General features: G+C 41.3%; 1 protein-coding gene across 8 annotated transcripts in view; it reads left to right on the top strand.

Annotated features, from left to right (window-relative positions):
* Nucleotides 1–27,479, top strand: part of NEK10 (NIMA related kinase 10) — a 256,666-nt gene extending 229,187 nt beyond the window's left edge. For 5 of the 8 annotated variants that reach the window (XM_001380886.5, XM_007505190.3, XM_056800365.1 and 2 more), the window contains 5 exons: nucleotides 8,662–8,772; nucleotides 17,373–17,481; nucleotides 19,299–19,351; nucleotides 19,454–19,509; nucleotides 26,661–27,479. In XM_001380886.5, the coding sequence (XP_001380923.3) occupies nucleotides 8,662–8,772; nucleotides 17,373–17,481; nucleotides 19,299–19,351; nucleotides 19,454–19,509; nucleotides 26,661–26,709 (378 nt within the window). In that variant the 3' untranslated portion in view covers nucleotides 26,710–27,479. The remainder of the gene's footprint in view (nucleotides 1–8,661; nucleotides 8,773–17,372; nucleotides 17,482–19,298; nucleotides 19,352–19,453; nucleotides 19,510–26,660) is intronic. The other 3 variants (XM_056800368.1, XM_007505191.2, XM_056800366.1) reach the window with 1 other exon arrangement.
* Nucleotides 27,480–27,787: the final 308 nt, after the last annotated feature.

Genomic DNA, 27,787 nt, shown 5'->3' with positions numbered 1-27,787 from the left:
TCAGAGAACTGATATATTGTGTAAGTCCTACAAATTGGAGGTAGTCTTAAAGTGCCAAATAAAGATGAATTATTTTGATTACAAGAGCAGCACCACAGATAATCATGTAAACTCTAGCATGAGTTCTTAGTGCACAATGTAGAAGCTTTTCTAGAAAATTTAAAGATGGGATGTAGACCCTGTTGGTAGACTAGCTGGACAGTACAAGGAACAGACCGCTGGATTTGAAGTCAAGGAGGCCTGAATTTGAATCTTGCCTCAGATCCTTACTAGCTCTGTGACCCTTCAGCTCTGTCAGCCTCAATTTCTTCCTCTATAAATTGTGGATAATAATAGCATCTATTTCTAAGGACTGTTGTAAGGATCAAATTTGTCACGTGTTTTGTAGGCCTTAAAGTGTTATATTAAACACACATATAGCTATATAACTATGATTATCCATCTTAATGACACTGTGTTCTAGTATTGTGCAATGTATCCATCCTAAATGAACTGAATATTTGCTCATTGAAGAGGTTGCTCTTATTAAAAAGTTGTTTTCAGCCTCTTGTAAGTAATAAGTGCAGACCTAAGTTAGTAGTTTGAAGTTTCTCATTATAATTATATCCCAGAGTTCCAAGTTAATTTGAATTCATCACCTGAAATATTCCCTCTGGAAAGAATGATAATAAGATGATTCCTAAGTTATACATCCCTGAATTATGAATGTTCAGTGCATAGAAAATGGCTGATTGTGCATGTTTCTCCCTCCTTATATCTCTATCAAGACCATCTAAAGCAATTATCCAACTTGTTCTGAGTTGATGAAAAATCTGATTTTGGGCATAAGGAATTGTCTAGCAGACTTTGGAGAGATCGTGATGACCATATGGGACAGGGTCTTCCCACCACTGTCTTTCTCCTCCCTCGTGTGTCCTGGGAGGCACATCATAGTTCTAAACCTTTTCTTCTGTCTTTCATTAATCACAGCTCAATTAATTCATTTCAACAAACATTTAGTACATGTCTATAATGAATGAACAAGGACTCTGTTCTCAAGTAGCTTATAGTGCAATTCAAACAAGGACAGACAGACAAAAATACAATACCATGAAGCAAGGGAAAGTGAGATTAGTGCAAAGTTGAGGCAAAATACTGAGAAATTTGAGCAGATTCTTGCATGGCAGAGTCATTATTTATCTTTATTTGGTGGGCAATAGGAAGCCCCTGAAAGGCTTTTGGACAGAACAATGACAACTTATTATACAGTTCTTTGGGGGGATGAGTGAGAGGAAAGAGTAAAGAATGGCTGTGAGGCAGAGACTGATACACTGTGGTACAATCAAATGTAATGGTCTTCTCCATTAGCAGCAAAGCAATGATTCAGGACAATTCTGAGAGACTTATGAGATAGAACACTATCCACATCAGAGAAAGAACTGTGGGAGCAGAAATAGAAGAAAAACAACTGCCTGATCACATGGGTTGATGGGGATATGACTGGGGATGTAGACTCTAAAAAGATCACCCTGGTGCAAATATGAATAATATGGAAATAGGTCTTGATCAATGATACATGTAAAATGCAGTGGAATTGCACGTTGGCTACAGGAAGGGTAGGAGGAGGGGAGGGAAAGAACATGAATCTTGTAACCAGAGAAAAATATTCTAAATTAATAAAAAGTTTCAAATGAAAAAGAATAGCTGTGAGGAAGTAATCTGGATTATTGGAAGGACAGTGACTGCCTCAACAAAAATAGGGAAGTCAGGAGAGGAGAATATTGGCAAACATCTAAAGGGAAAGGCAAACATCTAAAGGGAAAGGCAACAAGTTGTATTTTGGATACGATGAGTATTGGTTGTATATGGGACATCCTGGTGGAGAGGTGATTGATGATATGGGCAGGAGACAGACTGTGGCTGTGGAGACTATTTATTTTTATATATCTATATATTATATATTCTTTATTTATACCCATAATATATACATTTTTGTTTATATACAGGTATATATTTATACCCATAAGCATATAATACATCTCTATACAATGCATGGATATATATGTATGTGTATACATGCACATGTTTGCTTATACCCATAGGTATGACACATGTGTCATACATGTATGTTTATATGTTCGTGTGGTATATATACATAAGCGATCATATATGTGCATGTGTGTAAAAACACCTAGCCCTTACCACTCTTCTGCCTTAGAACCAATACAGAGTATTTTAGAAGGTAAAGGTTTAAAATAAAGCAAGTATTAAGCCCTATACTAGATGCTGGGGATACGAAGACTGAAATGAAAAAAAAAATATCTGCTTTCAAGAATCTTCTGTTCAATTGGGACATCAGTACATACATATAGAAATATGTCCAAAATAGATTCAAAGTAAATTTTGGGGGAGAAGTCACCAGGATCATTTAAGGCTTTGGGTGAGGAGTGACAATTGAACTGAGCTTTGAAGGGTATTAGGGATTCTAAGAGGTGAAAGTGAGGTGGAAGCCCATCCCAAGAATGGGGACCAGTTGGTTCAAAGGCGTGGAGATAAGAGATGGGATGTGGTATTTGAGGAATAACAAGTTGGGCCATAACAAATAGCAAAACAGCATTAATACAGATGAAAAGTTAAGGGCAAATAAAATCAGTCTTTTGAAATATAGAAACTATTTTATATATATAAATATATATAGACATTTTATATATGTAGTTGCAGTATATAGGCAGTATGCACATATATAATATCGTACGTAGAATAAATACAGAAATAGTCTCTTTCCAATTTTATGTAATGAGCACATATTCTAAGAATTCCATTTCTTTTTTTTAAATTTTAAACATTATTTTATTTGGTCATTTCCAAACATTATTCACTGGAAACAAAGATCATTTTCTTTTCCTCCCCTTCCCCCCTCCCACCACCTTTCCCTCTCCCATAGCCGATACACAATTCCATGGTTATCACATGTGTTCTTGACTCGAACCCATTTCCCTGTTGTTGGTATTTGCATTAGAGTGTTCATTTAGAGTCTCTCCTCAGTCTTATCCCCTCAACCCCTGTAGTCAAACAGTTGCTTTTCAGCGGTGTTTTTACTCCCACAGTTTATCCTCTGCTTGTGGATAGTGTTTTTTAGATCCCTGCAGATTGTTCAGAGACATTTCATTGACCCTAATGGAGAAGTCCATTACGTTCGATTGTACCACAGTGTGTCAGTCTCTGTGTACAATGTTCTCCTGGTTCTGCTCCTCTCACTCTGCGTCACTTCCTGGAGGTTGTTCCAATCTCCATGGAACTCCTCCACTTTATTATTCCTTTTAGCACAATAGTATTCCATCACCAACATATACCACAATTTGCTCAGCCATTCCCCAATTGAAGGGCATCCCCTCGTTTTCCAATTTTTGGCCACCACAAAGAGCACAGCTATGAATATTCTTGTACAAGTCTTTTTCCTTATTATTTCTTTGGGGTTCAAACCCAGCAGTGCTATAGCTGGGTCAAAGGGCAGACAGTCTTTTATCGCCCTTTGGGCATAGTTCCAAATTGCCCTCCAGAATGGTTGGATCAATTCACAACTCCACCAGCAATGAATTAGTGTCCCTATTTTGCCACATCCCCTCCAGCATTCATTACTTTCCATAGCTGTCATGTTAGCCAATCTGCTAGGTGTGAGGTGATACCTCAGAGTTGTTTGATTTGCATCTCTCTGCTTATAAGAGATGTAGAGCACTTTTTCATGTGCTTATTAATAGTTTTGATTTCTTTGGCTGAGAACTGCCTGTTCATGTCCCTTGCCCATTTATTAATTGGGGAATGGCTTGATTTTTTTGTACAATTGATTTAGTTCTTTGTAAATTTGAGTAATTAAACCTTTGTCAGAGGTTTTTATGAAGATTGTTTCCCAATTTGTTGCTACCCTTCTGATTTTGGTTACATTGGTTTTGTTTGTACAAAAACTTTTTAATTTGATGTATTCCAGATTATTTATTTTGCATTTTGTAACTCTTTCTAATTCTTGCTTGGTTTTGAAGTCTTTCCCTTCCCAAAGGTCTGACATGTATGCTATTCTGTGTTCCCCTAATTGTAAACCTCAAAATTTCTTAGACTTATAAATGTTGGAAATTTCACCATTGGGAAATTTCATACTTGAAAATTTCCCTATTGATAGTGGGTCTTGGCTATTGGAATGTGAACCCCTTTGGCATGAGAGTTTCCCCCTCCTCCCTTCTTAAGATTACTTTAGGACAGAAACCTTTTGCTGAACAATGGAAAGGACTTTGACCTATGCTTAAGCATAGAACAGGAATTTCTTTGAGTCATGATTGATTTTAGAATTGATACAATGGAGATACTTGGAATCAATCTCCACCCTACTCAGTCCTAACAGGATTGAGGAAGGGCTGCAGCATAGATCAAAATTTAATTATTCCAATCTCTACCCTACTCAGGTTAACAGGATTTAGGAAGGGCTGTAGCAAAGGATCAAAGATTTAATTATTTGAAAATATGACCTTCAACAGACATGTGCAAAGCCAGAGACCTCTGGGCGGTCCTGGGTTAAGCTAGAGCCTCCATTGGCACAGGGAAATTGATGGACAGGTGATTGGTAGATGTGAGAACTGAGGGGAGGCAACTTGGATGGTTTCCTTAAAGAGAGAGGGGTCTGAAGACTCAAGGGGGGTGTTTTAGGAGTTTGTCGGAGTGGTTGCAGTGTGCTCTGAGAAGCTTGCTCTGAAGGAAGCTGAAGGTGGGGGCTCTGAGACTGTTATTCCATTTTGGTCACGTGAGTAATAGGGACTGATCTCCTTTCTTTGCCCCAGCTATCTAAGGGCTTGGGCCTTTTGGCCCAGCCTAAACAGAAGGGGTATTTAAGCCCTATTCCCTTCTCTCCCCTTTCCCTCTACCTCTATCTCTCTATCTCTAATTCCTTTCTTCCTCCTGTTTGTAATTAAAACTCCATAAAAGGTTGACGGCTGACTTGAGTTTTCATTTAGGAATTACATAGCTGAATTCCTTGGTGACCTTAAATTAATATATATCAGTCTTTTAAAAGTGATTTCCTTGTCACATAATTTTCTTATAGTTTCCTTCTTTATGTTCAAGTCATTCACCCATTTTGAATTTATCTTGGTGTAGGGTGTGTAAACCTTAAAATTTCTTAGACTTATGAATGTTGGAAATTTCCCCATTGGGAAATTTCATACTTGAAAAAAATATCCTACTGATAGTAAGAACTCTATTGGAATATGAAACTCCTTGGCATGGGAGGATCCTTCTCCTCCCTACTTAAGACTACTTTAGGACAGAAACCTTTTGCTAAACAATGGAAAGGGCTTTGACCTATGCTTAAGCATAGAACAAGAAGTTCTTTGAGTCATGATTGATTTTAGAATTGATACAATAGAGATACTTGGAATGACAGAACCAGGTCTTGGAAACTACAATCTCCACCCTACTCAGAGTAACAGGATTTAGGAAGGGCTGCAGCAAAGATAAAGATTTAATTATTTGAGAATATGACCTTCAACAGACATGTGCAAAGGAGACAGACCTCTGGGCGGTCCTGGGTTAAGCTAGAGCCACCATTGGCACAGGGGAGACATCGACAGTGATTGGTAGATGTGAGAACTGAGGGGAGGGAACTTAGATTTTTTGCTTAAAGATAGTGGGGTCTGAGGACTGAAGGGGGTTGATGCTCTGAAGGAGGTGGATGCTCTGAAGGAGGTCTGAGAGGAGAGGCGTCCTGGAGGGAGAGCTCCTGGAGAGGTCTTGAAGGAGGCTGTGGAAGGAGAACTCAGGAGGAGTCAGGAGGAGGATTCTCTGGAAACATTTCTTGAAAGGAGGCTCTCTTGAAGGTGGATCCTGAGGTTGGCATGAGAAGCCTTACTTAGAGAGATCTTGGGTGAGTGATAAAACCAACTGACTCATTTATCTCTTAGGACTGAGGTCTAGGCCTTATTGGCTTGAGACCCTTCATTCTTATTCCTTTCTTACTTTCTCTCTTTTTCTATTGATTAATCAGTGTATTATAAATTAAATTTCTCTATAAGACCCAGTTGGCTTGGGCATATTCATAAATTGGGAATATATTCCCTGACAACCATCTTATATTTATATAAAACCAAGACACAGTAGAAAACATATTTCAATGGTCATAATTGTTATATATTTCCCTTGCTCCCAAACATTTTAGTTATCACATTTTATGATTCCCACTCTCTTATCTACAACTATTTAATGCTCAAAACTATTTTAAATCTAACAGTGTGAGGTGTTGATCTAAACCTAATCTTTCCCACACTGATCTCCAATTTTCCCAGCAGTTTTTATGAAATAGTGGATTTTTGTCCCAAAAGCTGGGATCTTTGGGTTTGTCATATACTGTTTTGCTGAGGTCACTTGCCCCCAGTCTATTCCACTGATCTTCCTTTCTGTCTCTTAGCCAGTACCAAACTGTTTTGATGACCGCTGCTTTATAATATAGTCTAAGATCTGGGACTACAAGGCCCCCCTCCTTTGTATTTTTTTTCATTATTTCCCTGGATATCCTTGATCTTTTGTTCTTCCAAATGAACTTTGTTATGGTTTTTTTTTAATCAGTAAAAAAATTTTTTTGGAAGTTCCATGGGTATGGCACTAAATAGATAGATGAGTTTGGGTAGGATGGTTATTTTTATTATATTGGCTCGTCCTACCCATGAGCAGTTAATGTTCTTCCAATTGTTCAAGTCTAGTTTTAGTTGTGTGGAGAGTGTTTTGTAGTTGTGTTCATATAGTTCCTGTGTTTGTCTCGGGAGATAGATTCCTAAGCATTTTATTTTGTCTAAGGTAATTTTGAATGGGATTTCTCTTTCTAGTTCTTGCATCTGAGCTGTGTTGGAATTATATAGAAATGCTGATGACTTATGTGGGTTTATTTTGTATCCTGCAACTTTGCTAAAGTTGTTGATTATTTCGATTAGCTTTTTGGTTGAATCTCTAGGATTCTTTAAGTAGACCATCATGTCATCTGCAAAGAGCGATAATTTTGTTGAATGCCCATACTTTCCCCTGGAAGTATATAGTCAGTTTTGCTGGGTAGTTGATTCTTGGTTGGAGACCCAGCTCTCTTGCCTTTCTAAATATCGTGTTCCATGCTTTGCGGTCTCTTAGTGTGTTAGCCGCAAAGTCATGTGTGATCCTTATAGGAGCCCCCCTATATCTGAAGCTCCTCTTCTTGGCTTCTTATAGGATTTTCTCCTTTTCTTGGAAGCTCTTGAATTTGGCGATTACATTCCTAGGGGTTGTCTTTTGGGGATTTAGTATAGAAGGTGTTCTATGAACCCTTTCTATTTCTATTTTGCCCCCTTGCTCCAGAACGTGTGAGCAATTTTCTTTTATAATCTCCTATAGAATAATATCGAGTTTATTGTTTATCTCTGGTTTTTCTGGGAGACCGATAATTCGGAGGTTGTCTCTTCTCCCTCTGTTTTCGAGATCGGTGACCTTCTCAGTGAGATATTTTATGTTTTCTTCTAATTCATTAATTTTTGGGGTTTGCTTTATTGATTCTTGCTGTTTTATGATCTTGCTTTCTTCGAGTTGCTTAATTCTGGTTGTTAGGGACTGGTTTTGCTTTTCGGCTTTGTCTGTCCTTCTATTGGATGCTTCCAGCTCTTATTCCAATTGAGCAGTCTTATCTGTCAGACTGCTGATCTCTTACTCCCATTTTTCTTTCCAGGTTTCCATCTTTTGGGTAAGTTCCAGTTTGAGATCTTCCAGAGCTTGTTGATAGTTTCCATTTTGGGAGGCATGTTCTGATTTTTTTTTGGATTTCCTCCTCATTCTCTTCTTTTCCTTGGGTATTTCTACCATAAAAGTTTTCAATAGTCACCTTTTTCCCTTTCTTCCTGGAGGCTTGATTTTGGGCCATGTGAGCCATCCCTTTGGTGGTTTTATTCCCCTTTCTTTTTTGGTCTGGGGTCTGGGTGATATGGGCGGGTTTTCTGTGAATTTAGGTTGCCTCAGACTAGTTCTTCCCAGCCTCTGAGGTTTCTTAGAGCGCTGGGTCCCTGATCACAGCCAAACTGCCCAGGTGTTCAGCTCCGCCCAGATAAGCAGCGCGTGGTCCGCCCCTGGTGTTTAGCTCTACCCAGATGCTCAGCACAACCTCCCCGAGTATGCAGGATTCTCCTGTGAAACTGCCCTGAGATGTTTTTTCCTGGCAGTCCCCGGATCCCAAGGACCCTGGAGTGCCTCCCCCCCCCCCCCCAGACAGAGACGATCCCAGCTCACTCGCTGTCCCAGTGAGTGCTCCGGTAGCTCACTCTGGTTTGGTGGAGGAGGTGGGGGGGAAGGGCGGCTCAGTTCACGTTTTTGTGCAAGCTTTTCCTCCTTATTATAGTGTGGAAATGTTCAAACCCCACATACCTTCGCCTCTGTGGTGTACTGGGGAGTACTGGGGAGTCCTTCTGTTCCTCCAAAGGTGATTTTTATGGTCCTTTGATGTAGTCTATTTCTTTTAGTGCCGGGGAGAGGAAGCGTGTGGCATCTAGATTGCAGCCATGATTACCCGGAAGTCTCCTAAGAATTCCATTTCTAATGGGGTAAAATATCATGACGTATCCCAAGTCACTCCAAGGCTGCTCTGAGGGGGTCTCAATCAGGCCATGATCATTGTTTTCTCATTTCTTGCAGCTCCCTCCAGCTTTGCACCACAATTTGAAAAGAAGGGTTATTGAGAGATTCAAGAAATCCCTCTTCAGCCAGCAGAGCAATCCTTGTAACTTGAAATCTGAAATTAAAAAGGTACAGTTTTCTATATATAGTAGTAACTCATCTTGGTGTTGACTCCAGTGCATGAGGAGGGACCTGTTCCCTTTCCCATAATGCCATCGTTGATTTCTATATACTGGGCTCAGGGGTACCTTTGATGCTCGAGGTACACAATGAGGGAAAGCAATCCTTTCAATTCTCTCCTTGATTTCTCTAGCGGTCTTTCTGGGAAGGCATTATCATATTCCTTGAAGACTAGGGTGATAAAGAAAAGCTGATAAAGAGTTAGTTATGTAAATATAATTTTAAAAACTTACCCCTTTATCTGATAGTGTTGGATACTTCAAGACTAGGCTGTGATTCAAGAGACCACGCCAGGGCCACCATTTGTTGATTTTGTGACGATGAACAAGTCAGTCCCCATCTCTGAAGCGCAGTTTTCTCCTACATCAAATGAGGGGTTGTTGTTGACCTTTGTGGTTCTTTCCTACTCTAGATTGTTTGATTTTCCACCCTTCTGTGGGTAGGCTGTCTTTTTGTCTTATAGATGGGGGAAGCTCCACAGAAAAGCACAGCTGAGAACAGGGCCACTTTATTACAAGGATGAAGACTTCTTTTCTAAGGCACCGTTTTGGGTGCAGTCAGTGAGGAAGATTCTCAGAAAGTCCAAGACACAGTAGTGTAGGAAGTCTATTCTGAGGAGTAATAATCATGATGACAATAATAAAAACATGCATAATAATATAGATAATATTTATATAAAGCATTAAAGTTTGCAAAGTGCAGTGGATAGAGTGTCAGGCCTGGAGTCAGGAAGACCCATCTTCATGAGTTCAAATCTGGCCTCAGACACTTACTAATTGTGACCCTGGGCAAGTCACATAAACCTGTTGGCCTCAGTTTCCTTATATGTCAAATGAACTGGAGAAGGAAATGGCAAGTCATTCTAGGACCCTTGCCAAGAAGACCCTAACTGTGGAGTCACCAGAGAGCTGAATATGACTAAAATGACTGAACCACAACAGCAAGGTTTGCAAAGCCTTTACATATATTATCTCAGTTGATCTTCACAACAACCCTGTGAGTTATTATTAAATTATTATCCCCATTTTACAAATGAAGACACTAAAGCAAAGAGAATTGGACTGATTTGTTCAGGGACCTAGAACTAGAACTAGTAAATATCTGAAATATAGGATTCAAGATCAGGTCTTCCCAAGTCTAAGGATCCAAGCACTCTCTCCAGCTTGTCCCACCCGAATTTGTTATTTTCATGATAATGGCCAAATCTAGAGCACTTTGGAATTGACATAGTATCCCTGTGAGGTTGATTTTACAGTTTGTGGTATCCCCATTTTACACCTGAGGAAACTAAAGCTCATCAAGGTTAAGGCTCAAAGACTATTCAGAGCTCCTGAGTCTTATTGGTGTAGACAGTCTCCCAACTTGATCAGTTAATTTTTCGTGACAAAGTTTCTTGTTCCCCATCACAAACCCTATGGGTAAGTGCACTACTACTCTTTATTGGGGAAAATAGGCTAGGCTCGTTCGTTGATAAAAAAAAATGGAAACACTGTTTTTTGTCTTTGTCTTGCTTCACTTGTGCCCATAAAAAAGTGAGAGGAGGGAACAAAATCTAGGCAACTGTAGATAAACGAAACATAAAACCTTCTTCATCTGAGATCAGAGAGCTCCTGCCTCTTTCACAGGCTGGATTGGCAAGTAGGGCATAGAAACAGCCACAGGAGATCAAAACAGAAGTGAAGGAGTTTCTAGCTATTTACTTTATGATATTTACATGCTGCAGTAGGAAGACACCAAATGGATTTCAAACAGTCAGAAGCCCAGAACTCCTGAGGAAAAATTGCATTTTGCTAAAATCTCATCATTATTAAAATGATATACAGCGAAATCTAAGACTTACAGAATAATGTGAATCCTGGTTTTAGTGCACAAAAGGCACCGTGGCTCCCAATCTCGCTAATATCCAGATTGAGACAGCAATTCTCTGGGCCTCCAGAATTTTCCACCACTTAAAAATCCACATATGCTCTCCTGTTATCTTGGTTGAGTTTCCTGGTTCGTATGCCATTAATTAAACATTAACTTCCTCTTCTCTACTGATGTGCTAGATGGCCAAGAAACCTAGACAGCTTTCCTTTGGGAATCTTTCTTTCCATCAGCTTTTCTGTGTCCCCCTCTACCATAGGGTAGGATCCTATTCTCAGATCCCATTAATCCTGAGACTAAAGAAAAGTGAGGTAACTTGAGAGGGTCCCCAAAGGAGGTGGACTTGTGCATATTTTACAATATTATAAAGCAGGTGGAGACAGTTAGTTGAGAGCCAGTTCTCAAAAGAAGAGGTCCTGGATTCACATCTGGTCTCAGACAACTTCCCAACTGTGTGACCCTGGACAAGTCACTTACCCCAATTGCCTAGCCCTTACTGCTTTTCTGCTTTGGAACCAACATACAGTATTGATTCTAAGATGGAAAATAAGGTTGTTTTTTTTAAGAAACATTAAAAGGCAATGTGAACTAGAATCTCAAGAATTCTATTGGGTATCCTTTGGAAAGTGCTTTGAGGAAAGGGACTGGATTCTCCAAAGCACCCACCATATGGTATAACATTCTATGTAAAAAATAAATGGAATGTCTTGGCATAGCTAGAGAGTAACCTCAAGGATTAATAAGGTGCCCAGTACAATAGATGCTCTCATCTTAATGGAAGGAGAAGGATGCTACTTGCTTTGCTCTCAGTGCATTGACCCCAACATTTGTATAGGAGAACTTTTGGAGGCCCCACCTTCTGTGATCCCAGGACTTTAAGTCTGATCTTGAATTGTAGAGGAGATGAGCTCTGCAAATCCTCTAACAATCTTGTTCTGCTCATGGAGCATAGCACAGCTAAGTCTTGTGTACTTGTCCCCTAGGCCCAGTGATCCAGTCTGACTCATTGAGGAGTAAGCATCCTGCCCATATACATTTTCTCTCTCATCACTCATGTTCTAATCACCACTCCACCATTCCAGCCCCACTCCAATCTGGATCATCCAATGGTAGCTCATTTTACTTTATCCTTCACGATTCCCATTCTGTTATCTACCTACATCATGAACAGTCTTCTATCATTTCATCTGCCTTCTTGGTTTAACTGAAACATGACTACCTACCATGCAATCTGTCCTACTGGTGCCATTCCTTCTCATCTCACACTGTCCTGATAGAATCCTGCTGCACTAACCAGATAAACTGCTCCTTCCTGGCCTTTAGTGTGTCCCCTTCGGCAGCTTCCCTAATGGCCCAATCCTTGTGTCACTAGACAGTAAAGCTTCTAAAATAGGAATTTTCCTTTTCTCTAATCCTACCTTCTTGCCCCTCAAGCAGGGGACACTTCGTGACCTCAAATAATTTTTTTGAGGCTGTAGCTCAGCTGGACAGTTTCTAGCTTAGGGGAAATCATTGTGGTTCTAACCCATCCAGGGACCCAGATCAGATGAATTGCAGAATCTCAGAGATGAGAAGGACTTCAGTGACCATCAACTCCAACCTGTTCCCAAATGGGAATCCCTCCTATAACATACCCAACAAATAATCATCTGGTGTATGTTTGGAGATCTTCAGTCATAGGAAATCCATGACTCCTTAGGTAGCCTATTCCATTTTTAGAAGGGGCAAATTTTGGGGGGCAGTTTCTCATTAAGGTGAACTGAAATCAACCTTTTTGCCATCCCCTTTAAGGCAACATAGAACAAATCTAGTTACTTTTCCACTCAAGAGCCCTTCAGATTCTTAAAAATAATTATCATATTCTCTCATCCCAAACCTTCTCTTCTCCAGGTGAATTATCTTTAGCCATTATTTTTTCCCCCAATGACATGCCCTTGAGGCTCCTCTGGACAATCCCCATCTTGTCCATATTCTCCCTAAGAAAGAGGACACCAAGTGAACCAGATGAGACTCCAACGGGACAGTCTTGTCACTTCCCATGTTGTGGACAATCAGGCCTCCAGATTTTATTAGTTCTCTTGTCAACTATGTCCCATTGAAGCTTCATGTTGTCACTAAAACTTCATGAACTACTGCTGTCCAGTCACTGTAAGATTTCTGGTCTCCATGGTTACAGACAATAATTAAGCATGTTTAAAAAGCTTTCAGAAAACAAGAAAAATAGCAGGAATATCCCAAAAACATAGTTTTCTATTAGAATATAATGTAATATGTTCTCAACATGGCATAATGCAGTCAAAGGGGATAGAGGGAAAGAAAGGAAAAATATGGCAGAAACAGAAAGAAGGGAGATAATGGAGGAATGGAGGGAAAGCAGCTATACCTATCAAAAATCCTTTTATTTCTGTTCCCTGCTTTCATCTAAGTATTGTCCAATTTCCCTCAGATGCTGCACACAGGAAATTAGATTCTTCCTAATTTGTATATTAGTTTCAGCTCCAAGCGATACCCTTCTTTTTTGATAAGGTCACCAAGATACGGTAACATGAATTTTGCTATGAGTAAAGCTGTCGTTATTTCTAGTTGCCTTTTGGTGCTTTGGGTTTCTTATAGAATGTAGTTCTTTTCCCAAAACATTGTAATTTAAATTATCCTTCATTACTTCAAGGAGTGTCACTCCTTCCTCTAATACAGATAGCAACTCTTTGACATAGCAGTCAGTTGTTGTGAGTTGCTGTCATTTGAAAAATTTCATTATCTTTGGGCCAACCTCTTGGCCACAATGGCTAGTCTGGTCCTTGGACAACAGATGTCATCTGTCACAGGGTTGTTCCAACCTGATAGAATCTTCATGAGCCTGAGGTCTGCTGCCTTCTAGGGCCTAGAGTCAGAGAATGTCTTTAATGGAGGGCATGATCAATTAACCCATTAAATACTAAAACTGCCCAATTCTCTTTAAGACAAAATCATTCAAACTCCAAGTTTCGTGGTTTGTAATCTTAGTATGGAGCAGCTAGATGATGCCATAGGATGTGGAGCCTTGAGTCAGGAAGACTCATCTTTCTGAGTTCAAATCTGGTCTTAGCCACTTACTGGCTATGTGACTCTGAGCAAGTCACGTCACCCTATCTGCCTTAGTTTCCTTATCTGTAAAATAGCCTAGAGAACCCTAGTATCTTTACCAAGAAACCCTCAAATGGGGCCACCAAAAGTCAGACACAACTCAAATGGCTGAACAATAACAAAAACATACTAATGTGAGCATATCAACATGTTTTATTTAATTTACTGATTTTTTTAAGTTCAAAGGCAGAGTTAGAAGAGAACGTACATTACCTGGTCCAAGTCCTTTGTTTGACTAGTGAGGAATCTGAGGTCCAAGCAGTTAGGGACTAGTTCAAGGTCATACAGGTAATAAGTCACAATTTGATTACCTTCAAACTTCCAAAATAAGTGTTCATTTGACCAACACCCTTCTAAATCATTTGTAGTTTCTAAGAGTTTGAGTTGATTCCAGGTCAAATTCTGTCAGAGATGCTTTTTGAATTGTGGGATTGTGAAACAAGCTGGAATTTGTTGTTAAAGAGGATCCAGGCTCAGATGAGCATCTTCTGATTATTATATGTATGACTTTGAGCAAGTCACTTCATAACTCCATCCTCCAATTTTCTCTTCTATTAATAGGATCAAATGATGATCTCTAGGATGATCTCTAAAGTCCCTTCTGACTTACTAGTAATTATATGATCCGATTAAGTGGCTTCAAATGTGTTTGGGGCCATAGCTCACTCCATTAAGTGAAACAGTCTTATTGGACAAAAGTTTGATGTGTCCTGGTTTGATAATACTTGAAAGAAGTGCCCCTGGCTTATCTGGTCTTACAGTATTTTCAGTTGTGTCCAGGGCATTTCTATTTGGATGTTGTTTCTCATATCTGATTCATCATTTACAGCTAATATCTATTTCCCTTGCTGACTTCCCAATCTGTGACAATTATAGTCTCCCACTCCCCAAGTTCTTCATTTGGGAATCATCATTTGCTCACCTCTGTGGTTCATGCAATCTGTGTCATCTATGAAGATACCAAGAGCCATAGTTCTATCCATTAAAGTGCCTTAGAAATCTAGCCTTTGATTTCCAGCCCCACTGACACCATCCTGGGCCATTCATCCCACATACTACTGCCAGACAACTCTCTTGTGGATATTGGAAGACTGGAAAGTATCCAGGGGATAGCCAGGAGAATGAAAGTCCTTGAGTTCATGCCTACTGAGATGGATCTAATGTGATTTAGTCTGGAAAAGAGAAGGCCTGGTGGGGGCAAGGGTAGGCATGATAGCAATCCAGTATCTGAAGGGAACTCTTTTGTCAAGTCAAGTCAACAAACACTTATTAAGCCCCGACTCTGTGCCAGGCACTAGGGATAAGAAGAAAACGAAAACAGCCCTTGTCCTCAAGGAGCTCCTGTTCTAATGTAGACAGTTACTGATTCTTTCTCTAGTAAATGGGAAGTGATCTTAGAGGAAAAGCACTAGCAGTTGGCAGTGGGAGGGAAGGGGCTACTGGGAGAGTCTTTTCAGCTGAGACTTTTAGGAAGTAACAGAAACCATGAAAGCAAAGTTTGACACCAAAGTTCAAAACTCAGCACCATGGCCAGGGGCTGCAAAGAGGCCAATTCACTCAGCACGGGAGACTGGGCTGCCTGCCTCAGGAGCTGGTGGACTTCTCCTCATTGGAGGTCTTCCAAACAAAGGCTGGATGAATACTTGGTGAACAAGTCATAGACCGTGTTCTTTTTCAGGAATGGACCTCTGAGATTCCTTCCAACTCTGAAATCATGATTCTGATTCTGTGAAAAATATTTCTATTTCTAGTTACTGGAAGGACCATTTGCGGAAGCCATTGCATTCAAGGAGCCATAAGATTTGTGGAAAAAGTTTGCTTTGAACCCATGAGCTAGTTATGATTTGAGATCAAGCCTACTTTGTGCTATCCAAAAGTCCCCAAGGGCCAGGGCTGACTTGTTTACAATTGTATTTTTGTATTCTCAACTGCATCTGGTAAAGGCCTTGTAGAGGTCCTCAGTGGTTGTTGTCCTTTGTACCCAAAGAGCACCAAAGTGGCATCATTATGTATGTCAGGGACCAGGTGCAGTGTATCTCACTGTGTCTGATCAGACCAATAGGAGCACCAAATGCTCTGCCACAGGTTGGGCACAAATGGCCAGTATGAACATTCAGGATGAAGATGTCTCTAAATTTGTATGTCTCACTTTTTTTTGAGCTACTGCAGTCCTGCTTTGCTCATAGACTAGACTAGAGGTCCTCAGCAGATGTTTCTCAAATGAGTACCTTTATGGCATCCCATAGAGTATTTACTATTTAAAAGCTACCTGTTGTTTCTCCCTGTTCTATACTGTTATTTGGATACTGTCCCATACGTTGGCAATCACCATTATTTCAGGTGTTCTTAAATGCCCTGAATGAATGAATCAAAGAAAAAACATTAAGCCTAATTTACAACACGTGTGTGCTAAGCACTATGTTCAGTGTTCTAAGGACAGAAATAAGAAAGTGAGAAAGTGCCCACTCTCAGTAAGTTCACATTCTAAAGGGAAGAAGGAGAAGGAGAACTCCTAGCACTTGTAGAGTATGTTCAGGTTCACAAAGAACACATCAAGATTTAAGAAAATACAGACGCATGCCTCCTTTCTGCCTAGAGGCTGTTTTGGGGGTAGCTTGGCATCTGGCAGAGGCAAAGGCTTCTGGGATATCTAGTGCCCAGGATACCTGAAGGAAACAATGTGCCTAGAAGTCATGAATTGGGTCTGTGCTTCTAAAAGGGAAAGGCAGGGTCTGACTCACATTGCATTGTCTGAATGGCACAGCTCATGGCTGGTTTGTGCCTATGAACTCACTTTAAAAATGGATTAACTTGAAAAAATGAAATGACTCCAGCAGCACAGCTGGTTGGCACCCATGGTGGAAAGAGAGGTGAGAAACTGTTATTTAAAAGCTAAGGAGGCAGCCAGAAGATCTGCTAGTGGAAAGGGGGATTCAGTAACTGCTGCCTTCATAAGTTCTGTCATGTAGCAAGTCGTTTTGCATCACATCAGGCCTAGATTCAAAGAGAGAGAAGAAAAATGTTTCTAGACAAAAATTAGCTAATAGCAATTGGAAGAATTGTATTAAAAACATAGTTTCCCCTGGTCTAGCATTGCTCAGAGAAGAGGAATGAAAGAAAGTGTGGTTTGGGCTAAATAGATTGTTTTGATGAATAATTGACTTTTCATTCTCCCACTTCTGATAAAGCTAACACTTTGGGGGTATATCTCCACGCCGTTATATATCTGCCCACTTAAAAATTTGGCTTTCATAAAATATAACGTTTTGGGGACTTTTCCCCCCGTGTGACCAGGGACTCATCTAGTTTGCTTTGACTTTAATTTGGCTGCCTCCAATTTCTGATAAGCACCTCTGGAAGGAGGAAGATGTTTTCTTATCTATTTAAAAGATACTGAAAACTACAGAGCTCTGACTCTTCTATGCATGAATGGGAAGGAATGAAAAGCCCTACACTTGGACCTGAGAAAGTTCTTTTGCTCAAGCTTTTACTTACAATTTTTCATTATAAGATATTTTCTTTTTACCAATTACCTGCTTATACTTTATTTTGCTTTTCAGCTGTCCCAGGGATCTCCAGAGCCAATTGAACCCAACTTTTTTACAGCAGATTGTCATTTATTACTGCACTCATCAAGTGGAAATACCCTGTCCCCAAATGACAGGACAGGTAATGATTTTGTGCTAAGGACATACTTTGAAATCTACTTTTCTGCTAGGAAATGTGTTATTTTTGATTGGCAGTTTTTCAGTAAAGAGAATTTAGCTTCTAAAGAAAAGAAAATGGAACCATTTCTTGACGATCCATGGCAACCAGGAGGATGGGATAGAATAAGAAAATAGAGCTATTGCTTCCAATTCAAAGTCATAAAAAACTACTCCATATTCTTTTAACCCATGTGTTTAGCCTTCATACCTTTCGTTTGATGTTTATTACCTGGGGGAGCCCAGGAAGGTCCCTCATCTTCCGTTAGCTCACCTGTAAAATGAGAGAGTTGAGCTAGATGGCCCCTGTGGTTCCTTCCATTAGCATCCTCTGTTCTTTGGCCATCAGGTGCGTTTATTGGTGTTACAAACGTAATAGAGAGTTCATTCGGTTTGATTTGCTTCTCTTCTTTGTCTTGTTCCCTCTGTGAGGGAAATGTCAATGAGGTGAAATGCCTAAGAGAGGGGCTAAGCAGGCCCTGAACAATTTGAAGCTGACTGGGAGAATTTGCACAAGAGACCTAGTGGAATTGGTTCTGAACATTGTCTCCTGCATGGATTTAGCACTCACGTGGCTGTGAGAAGGGGCTCAGAGCTTCAGACAGACCCTTCCCTAGTTTTTGATACTTTCTGGCCCTGCTGCATTTCCTCTGGAATCAAGACTAAAAAAATGTCCATCCTGGCAGACTTAGAGAGCAGGAGGGGTTTTGTGGTGCCTCCTCCGTCAGACAGATCAGCTGCTCCTCACAGGTCTCATTTCCCCTGGGACTTGCAGTAGCTGTTGTAGCTTTTCCTCCATATACTTGGTCTTGGGCAAAGTTAATCAGTGTGGCCCAGGCTCTACAGTGAGGGATGTGGGGAAGCCAACAGGCCCTCAGGTCTAAGTCATGAAGGGAACAAAGCAGCCTGCCCCTGGAGAGCTGGTCCTGCTTATGTCAAAGGCAAATGAATGGGCTTCAGGCAGTGATGCTCCTTAAAACAGGAGCTCTGAGGACAGACAGGAACCCACCCAGTTCTTTTAGGCTCCCCTCAGGCAGTGACCCACCTCTGCCTTCCCACCTCAGCCTCCTGGGTTCCAGAAGGAGGTCTGGATCTATTATGTCACAGCCACCTGGAGAAAGCCAAGAATAGGACCATCAGGGGTTGGTTTTTGTTTGTAAACTGCGTTTGGGGCCCCTCTAGGCTCAGCTGTCTTTCATTATACACCTCTGTCCCTCTTGATTTCCTCCAAATTCTTTTTTCTACCGAGTGTACACTTCATTTGTGTACCTTATTGTTTACATTGGGTTTCTGTAGCTAAGCAAAGCAGTCCATGACAGCCTGGGCCTGGGAATCAGTTCAGCCTCTATTTTATTTACTTAGCAATGAGTAAGAAGTTTATTTTTTTTAACAGAAATTCCTCCTTCAACTTTTTCTATTAACATTATGATTGTTCACGTTAATAAGGGAAATTAAAATATCATTTTTCATCATTAAAATATTGCTCGGGGGGGCAGCTAGGTGGCTCAGTGAATTGAGAGTCAGACCCAGAGATAGGAGGTCCTGGGTTCAAACGTGCCCTCAGACATTTCCTAGCTGGGTGACCCTAGGCAAGTCACTTACTCCCAACTGCCTAGCCTTTACCACTTTTCTGCCTTAGAACCAATATTGGTTCTAAGACAAAAGGTTTGGGTTTTTAAAAAATTGCTCTGTTCTCGTGTCCTAATTGCTATGAACTTTTCACTCAACCTTCGCCAGACTTCCAATGTTCAGTTACCTGATACCATCATTTAACTATTTCAGGACTTCCTAACAGCTTTGATCTGGAGGAGGGAATAACCTACGAGCAGATGCAGGTCAGGCTTGTATGTTGCCCCTGAACAATTATATCATGTTGTTGTTGTTGGCTTTTCACTGACTGAGCAATGGTGACTGAACTGAATTTCCTTCAACTCTAGACGGTGATTGAAGAGGTCTTAGAAGAAAGTGGCTATTACAATTTTACTTCTAACAGGTGAGATCCAGCATTTACTTTCAAAATAGGCAATATGAATCGGGATAGTTGAATGATGAATCTCATTGATGTCTTCAGCCCCAGCTTTCTTTTTCCATTTTCATTGAAAATCATTTTTCAAAAAAGATATTGGCCCCGAATTGATAAAACCCTGGAGAAAAGAGATTCCTGGCATCCCTTTGTGTGGATGCAGCTGCTGCATTCTCTATTGAAACAGAACGGTGACGACTGCTTAGTTGCCACTTTACCTCATTACTCTTCTTCCATAAAAAGTAATCATAAATGGAATTAAATAAAAGGCTCTTCCACGCCAGGCATTTGATCAGGAGGTTACTTCTCTCATTCCTCCTCATGGATTGTAAATTCATGTTGCCCAAACCCAAAATAGCATGCTTTGTTCCTATTTAGAAGTCACACAAGCTAAAAAAAGGACCGAGTATGAAGAGATTTAAGATATGTTTTTTGGGGATGGAGAAAGATTACAATTATGGACAGCCATCCTCTCAATATAGTGCAAAATCGTAGGGTTAGTCAGTTCTAAGGATTGTGTGTGATCTACAAAGATTCTACTAGTTTCTTGTTTTACTTCTTCAAACCATCTATCACTTCTTTTTTTTTAACCTGTACCTTCCATCTTAGAATCATCACTATGTATTGGCTCCAACGCAGAAGAGAAGTAATGGCTAGGCAGTGGGGATACAGTGACTTGTCCAGGGTCACACAGCTAGGAAGTGTCTGAGTCCAGATTTGAACCATTCTATCACTTTTCACTGGCACTAGTAGATCGATTTCCTATCTCCATAGAATTTCAGACCCTCAAAGTTGGCTAGTCCAAGTCTTAATTTAATGCATGTATCATTGTTTGTATGTGCTCTCTCCCATTTGACCGTAAGCTTCTTGAGAGCACAAGCTCTCTTTTATCTTTCTTGGTATCATCCCAAGTGCTTGGTATACAGTAGACACTTACTAAATGCTTGGTGCCTTGTCTTATTAACTATAATCACCTTGACTTAGTGTTTACACTGAATCCACTCACCAAAAGTCATTGATGCACTTAGGTGCATATTCATTGATCAGTATAACTTGGTGTGAAATGTCATCATTGCACCCAGGAAGGATATAAGACTGCACCCTGCCAGGGGGACACATCCTACTCCCCACCCCTTGTCTCCCCACCCCACCCACCCCCCCAAAAAAAGAAAGAAAAAGCTCTTTAAGGACATCAGATTTTTTTTTTCATCTTTGGCGAGATGGCTAAATTCTTGACTGCTCTTATCTCCTCTCTGCAAAGATTTTCTCATGAGCCTCACATGTCTAAGATTACTCAACTACTATCTTGGTTTGATGATTTATTTCCAAAATACTATTTCTATAAATGTGGATTTGTTATGATTGTTCAGAGAAGTGATGAGTAATTCTTGTTCTCCAAAGATGTATCGTTAGAAGAAATTACCGCCACCACCCACCCACCTTCCCTGGCTTGTTGGTTGAATAATTGACTTTTCCTTTCTATTCGGCACAGTCCTGAAATGCAGCACTCATACAGAATTGTTCCTCTGAGGCTTGGCACAGCCAGCCTTCTCTGGATGGCACCAGCCTCCCGTGGCCTCCTGACTGGAACCTGGAATCTGCCTAAAGTGACAATAGAAGGAAGGCACCCACACATCCCAGGCCCATATTGTTCCCCAAACCCAGACGAAATAGCAAAGCTGAAGCTGGCTGCTGCTGGCTGCCCATAGCATCCCAGAGAAAGCTCTTTTTAGCAGGGTTGAAACCTGTTGAATTCAGTATCAAAGATGGGAGACATTGGTTTGGGAGAAGCTAGGTAGTGCAATGGATAGAGTGCTGGGTCTAGAGTCAGAAAGACTCCTCTTCCTGAGTCCATTCTAGCCTCAGACACTGGGCCAGTCACTTCACCCTGTTGGCCTCAGTTTCCTCACCTGCAAAATGACCTAGAGAAGGAAAAGGCCAACCACTCCAGGATCTCTGCCAAGAAACCCTCACATGGGATCATGAAGACACAATGACTGGATGACAACTGGCAGTGATTAGCCAAGTAGACAGGAGCAAATCACTTTTTCTCCTGCGATTTGTTTCCCTTTCTATTAGAAAGATTATTTTCTTTACCTTCTCCATACAGAGAATGAGAAGTAGGCAGTAGCTAAGGTTCTCTCCCACCCTAAAGACCTATAATTCTATGACTGCAATGGGAGTGCCTAAAGGAGCTTTGTAACTTGTCAAAAATGAAATATAAAATTTTTCTGCATTTAGGGAAATTATAGCTGCCTCTTTTCAATCCCATCATTTTTAATACTTTTTAAAAATTAGAGGTCATGGGTGGGGGTGCAGCTGAATGACTCAGTGGATTGAGAACCAGGTCTAGACATAAGAGGTCCTAAATTTAAATCTGGCCTTAGGTACTTCCTAGCTGTGTGACCCTGGACAAGTCATTTAACCCCCATTGCCTAGTCCTTACTGCTCTTATGCCTTGGCTCCAATATACAGTATTGATTCTAAGACAGAAGATGAGGGTTTAAAAAAATTAGAGGCCATAGTATATGCAACCAGATCACAGTTCTTGTTTAGAAGAGTAGTTTCAGACTCAAATAATAATTGGTTTTAACTCGTAGCACTAATCTACTATGCATTACTAATCAATATGAAGGACTCACAATGTACCATGCATTGTGCTAATTGCTGGGCATACCAAGAAGGCATAAAATCAGGCCCTGCTCTTAGGGAAACCAAGTGGCTCAGTAAATAGTGCTGGGCCTGGATTCAGACAGACCTGAGATCAAATCCAGCTTCAGACACTTACTGACTGTGTGGCCCTGGGTAAGTCACTTAACTGCTTTCTGCCTCATTTTCTTCATCTCTAAAATGGGGATAACAACAGTGCCCATCTTTCAGAGTTGTTGTAAAGTGCTTAGCACAGTGTGTGGCATAAACAGTAGGTGCTTAATGTGTGCTTGTTCCCATCCTTCCCTCTGAGCTCATACTCTGATGGGGAAGACAACATGCACGCAATTATGTACATACAAGATGTTCTTTGATGGCCACTAGAGAGACCTTTGGCTCTAATTTCATATACATCTTCTTGGGGGGCTGAAGGCTGCCCACTATGATTTGAGGGCCTGGTGGGAGCCTGAAGCTGCCCGTGGACTTGGGATGGGGTTTGGGATCCTCATTCTAGAACACACGGAGAAGGGACCCATTTCCTCACTAGGAGAAAGCCGTGGCTGTGCTCCACCCTCAGGATTCTACCTGGGTGCAATGTGAAACCTGACAAAGAGGATCCCACCCAAATAAGGAGCTGCTCCGAGATTTGTTTTATTTCTCCCAGGCTGCCGCCCTTCCGTTTTCCCCTTCGGGCTTTTTATAGCATCTGCAGCTCCCAGGCAGGACATTTCCTGGAAGCTCATCACTCACTGGGAACAGCAACCCTTGACTCTGCCTAAAGCCATCAGCTGCTTTCAGGTGGCCGTTCATTGCAGAGAATCGGGACAGGCTCCAATTAGGAATCGCTAATTATCCATAAACAGGGACCAAATTTTTCAAAATCAGATCAGCTCTCACTCCGGGGGTTTCCCTACACACCAACTCTGGTAGCCCCTTAAGGAGAGGGAGCTGCTTTCTAAAGCCTCATCTTCAATTGAGAAATGCCCCCCCTTATTTGCGGTCAAAGAGAAATGTTTCTTCTCTTGCCCACGCAGATCCCCTGAGCTTCACTATAAAAGGGTTTGATTAGGGGTCATGGGATACAGGTGAGCATTGGATTCAAGTCATGACTCTAAAATGAGGGGCCTTCAAGGACCCTTTTGGCTTTTTACAAAGAAAGAATCCACTTATTGAAGGACGTGAGGACAGAGGCAAACCCAGACTGACTGGCATCACCAGTTTCCATGTTCTGATGGAAAGGTTCTGGGGAAAGCCATGCCCTCTCTGATCTTAGCATCTTGGGAAGGCTTGGGAAAGGGCAGGAAGGGGTTCATCCTTTAAATGAAGAAGCAGCCTGGCCTGGTGGCTGGAGTATTGCTCATCTCTGATGAGCACTAGTTGTGCGGACCTTGGTCCCTAAATCAGCCAACATTTTGAAATCTGGACTGGTGGAGAGACCAGGGGGGAAAAAAATCACAAGCCCATTGGGATTCCCCTTACGTACCTGGGCACAGTCTACCTGCTTCAGGGGGAAGATGCTCAGAGAGAGAAAATTACTTTGTTATTGCCGTGAGGGGTATAAGGAAAAGAGCCATGGAGCAAGGCTTAGAGGACTTGGCTTCCAGCGGCGTGTTTGAAGATGGTGCCCAATCTCTACCAGCCTCAGTATACCCTCTTTTAAATGGGAGAGGCGAGCTCCTCTGAAAGGCCCCCTCAAGCTCTAAAAGTCCTAGCGAGAGTTTGAACAAGTGAGCCCGAGGTGAGCAGAGGGGTGGGGGTGTGCCGGAGAGAATGAGAGAAGTCTGCCAGCATTAGCCAGAAAGCAGTCCCTCGGAGATTTACTAAATGACCACCATGTGCCAAGGACTGTGCCAGGGGCTGGAATACAAAGACAAAAATACGTCCAAATCTTTGCCCTCAGGAAGAGCCAACAAGGAGAGACAGATAGATATCGATCGATCTGCACATATACAGAATCCATATAAATTGAGTGTAGATCCTCTTAGATGCAGAATGCATACCCTGCTCTATGCAGTAGCATCAGAACATGCACACATATGTAAATGTAGGCGTGTAGATATAAATATAGACATGTAGAGAAATACTGGACCAATACTTTCAGGGGCAGAATATTGAAGGGACCAAAGGCGATTCAGAGCTAGAGATAGTGTAGGGGAAAGAGAAGAAGGAATGGTGGCCATGATGGTTATTTCTTCATTGAACAAGCATTTAAAAGGGCTAATAATGTGCCGGGCACCATTCTGGGTCCTGAGGATTCAAATACAACCAATGAAATAATCTCCACCCTCACGGAGCTTATGTTCACAAGGGGATGGCAGGTGGTGGGCGGGGGGCGGGGGAGACAAGCAGTGCACATCTGAGTAGAAACAGGTTAAATATAAAGCAACTCTAAGCTCGTTTGGGAGAGAGAGCCCTAGGGATCAGGATCAAGAAAGGCTTCGTGGGTGAAGATGGTGCTTGAACTGAATCTCCAGGAAAGAGTGCCCTGAGAGTGACTTCAGGGGCTTAAAGGACAATGGCTAGCGATTCAGCTTTCTGGGCTCAGCCCCGGCAGAACTCAGAGCAGCGGGGAGAAGCTGCAGAAAAGGCAGGTCTAGGTTTGATGTCGAGAAAAGCTTGTTCTGACAGGGAGAGCTATCCAAAAGTGCAGCAGGTTGCCTCAGTTTCCCAATACTTTGAGCCATCTGGACAAGCATGTGCTGGGAGTGCTCAGGGGTTCTTTGTCTGGTCTGTTGGCTGTGGGGTAAAGAGGGTTCATTTCTAGATAATATGATTTGAGGAGTCTGAAAGACCTTTGGGGACCTCAAGGTATCTAAAATTCATTTTGGATAAGGGCATTAGGAGCCTTTTAAGACCAAGTTTTATTCTCGGAGATGGTAACCCATTAAGTTTATACATCATATATGATTCAGTTACCAGATCAAAGTTAGAGAGCAGGCTCTGAGGGAATAGGTTCCCAAATGAAGATATTTTCATTGGAAGGAAATAAGGAAAGAGGAGAAAATAGTATCAGTGAAGGGTCTAAAATATAATATAAGGAGCAGCTGGGTAGCTCAGTGAATTGAGAGCCAGGCCTAGAGATGGGAGGTCCTAGGTTCAAATCTAGCCTCAGACACTTCCCAGCTGTGTGACCCTGGGCAAGTCACTTGACCCCCATTGCCTAGCCCTTACCACTCTTCTGTCTTGGAGCCAATACACAGTATTGACTCCAAGACGGAAGGTAAGGGGTTTAATATATATATATATATATATATATATATATATAATGTAGTTGTTGAGGAGGATAGATCCAGGTGAAGTGAAACAGCGAGGGAATCAAATAACTTGGGATACCCCAAACAAAGTTAGCTAGTTTCACCATTTTTCCTTTGAGGACTCTTCCCGAAACAATAGCTTACAATTATAGGGCATAGCCAAGTCTACAATTGCGCGACCTAATAGCCCTGAAGGTAAATGTATTATCCCCATTTTAGAGATGAAGAAATGAGCTGCAAGAGATGCCCCTAGTGAAAGAGCTAGGGCTCTTCCAGCCCTGAAAATAAATAGTCTCTATATTATCCCCATCTTAGAGATGAATAAATAAGCTACCAGAAATGTCCCTAATCAAATAAAAAATATATATTAGGACCAAGATTCGAACCCACATCTCCTGCCTCTTGAGGGTCAGGTTTCTGTGTCCATCTGCTACCATCTTCATTAACTATGGACTCCAAAACCATTACTGTTGAACTCTTGTGTACATCCATATTTAGTTACCAATCATTAAGACAAGAGAGATCTCCCACCAAGAAAAGAACATGGCTTTTCTCTATTTCGTATTTGTGCTGTTGTTGTATAGAATCTCTATCAAATGGAATTCACGTATGAACCTTAAAATATGCTCAAGGTTTCTTTTATAATAGGAAAAAATTACAAGCCGTTTATTGAGTCTCAACAAGGTGCTACGCCCCAATGGAGCATTCTTTGCCCAGCAGGCACAGCTCCCTCTGCACGATTTCATTTGCTCCGCAAGTAAAATCACACACCCATAGACATTCAAATATGTACCAGCCCCTCAGACTATTTCATTATTTTCAATTTAAATGAACAACAGACTCTCTTCCTTTCGGAAGGACCCTTTGAGTGAAGATTGGTCTTTTTCAGAAATTTGCCTTGCTGTCTTCCCAGATATTCTCATTAATGGTCTCCCCAGAAGAGTCTCCCCTTAATATGGAACTTTAGATCTGGGAAAGACTTTTTCTGTGATGTAGGTAATACAAAGCGTATATCTCTATTAAGAAGATGGGGGATCAGAGAGGCTAAATATCACTCATGGTCTCCTGGCAACGATGAGTCATGGCCAAGGACTTGAACCTCCATCTTCTGACTCCCAGTCCAAGACTCTCAGCAAGGAGGCAGGGCTGTATCTCATGGTATAAGCAAGGAAGCGTAAACCCAAGCATTTCTCACTAGAGAGATTCTTTTCCTTTTAGGTATCATTCCTATCCTTGGGGAACGAAGAACTATCCAAGTAAAAGATGAAAACCCTGTGTTGGAGTGGACGTGGGTTTGCTTTTCCCAATGAAGTTAACCCACCAGAACTTCAGTTATTGCCAGGTGATGGCCAAAGGGATGAGTTCTAGCTCTGCCTGAAGGGTATTGAAGACAAGAAACAAATGCTGGAATGAATCCATGACCTCTTTCTGGGTTCTCCATGAGCAGGGCTATGCGGCTGCCCTTCACGGCCCCTCCGTTTCCAGTCTCTGCCTCTCGCGTGGGACCAGGGACCTCTGTCCCTGCGACTCAGGCAGAATGCTGCAAGTTTTGTTTGCTGGGAGGAAACATTCATCAACAGAACTTTCTTCCATTTAAAAAAAAGTTTTTCTTATTTTTTTAAACAATGATTTGATCCTCAGGATTGCTGGAACTATGTTTGAGGGCACATAGCCTTCCTTGTATCGAAAATAGGGATAGATTTGGGAAAAGGAGGAAAAAAAGATCCAGATAACAAATTGGGAGACTCGCTGTATCCGACTCTGATTTCGATAGAAATTCAAAACTGCTGTTTTCGTTTTAAATGAAAGAATTGGCTTGATTTTAACCACCGGGGTGCTAGTAAACGTCAATGTGGATACAGTGTAGACAGTATTTATAAGCTGTACAGCTTGGGAGAATAACTGTCAATTTTTAAATTTTAGGACAGATTAGAATATATTCATGTACAAAGTGTGCATATGTATGTGTGTGTATATATGTGTGTATATATATATATATATATATTGATATGTTTACCTAAGAAATAAATAGCTAGATGAAAGAAATGCTTTGCTGCTAATCAAACCTTCAGGGCTGAATGAAAGTTGAAAAGTTGTAGACCCCTCCGGCCCTGAAATCCAATCATCCCCTCTCCAAAGATGGCCCCATTGAAGTCATTTAAAAAAGAAAATTATTGTGTAATGAATGTTAAGCTCTTGTATGTAGGGTGAACTACTGTAAAGAATAACCTCTATAGTCTACACACACACGTCAGATTTGTGTGTCTCTATATGTATATTTACGTATTAGAATATCCAAATGCCAAATAGCGACCCTTCCCTTCATAAATCTGGCTGTTGACTCC

Source organism: Monodelphis domestica, chromosome 5, assembly GCF_027887165.1.
Source record: "Monodelphis domestica isolate mMonDom1 chromosome 5, mMonDom1.pri, whole genome shotgun sequence".
NCBI classification, from domain to species: domain Eukaryota; kingdom Metazoa; phylum Chordata; class Mammalia; order Didelphimorphia; family Didelphidae; genus Monodelphis; species Monodelphis domestica.
Note: the sequence above shows the minus strand (reverse complement) of the source record. Positions and strands in the feature narration are given on the sequence as shown.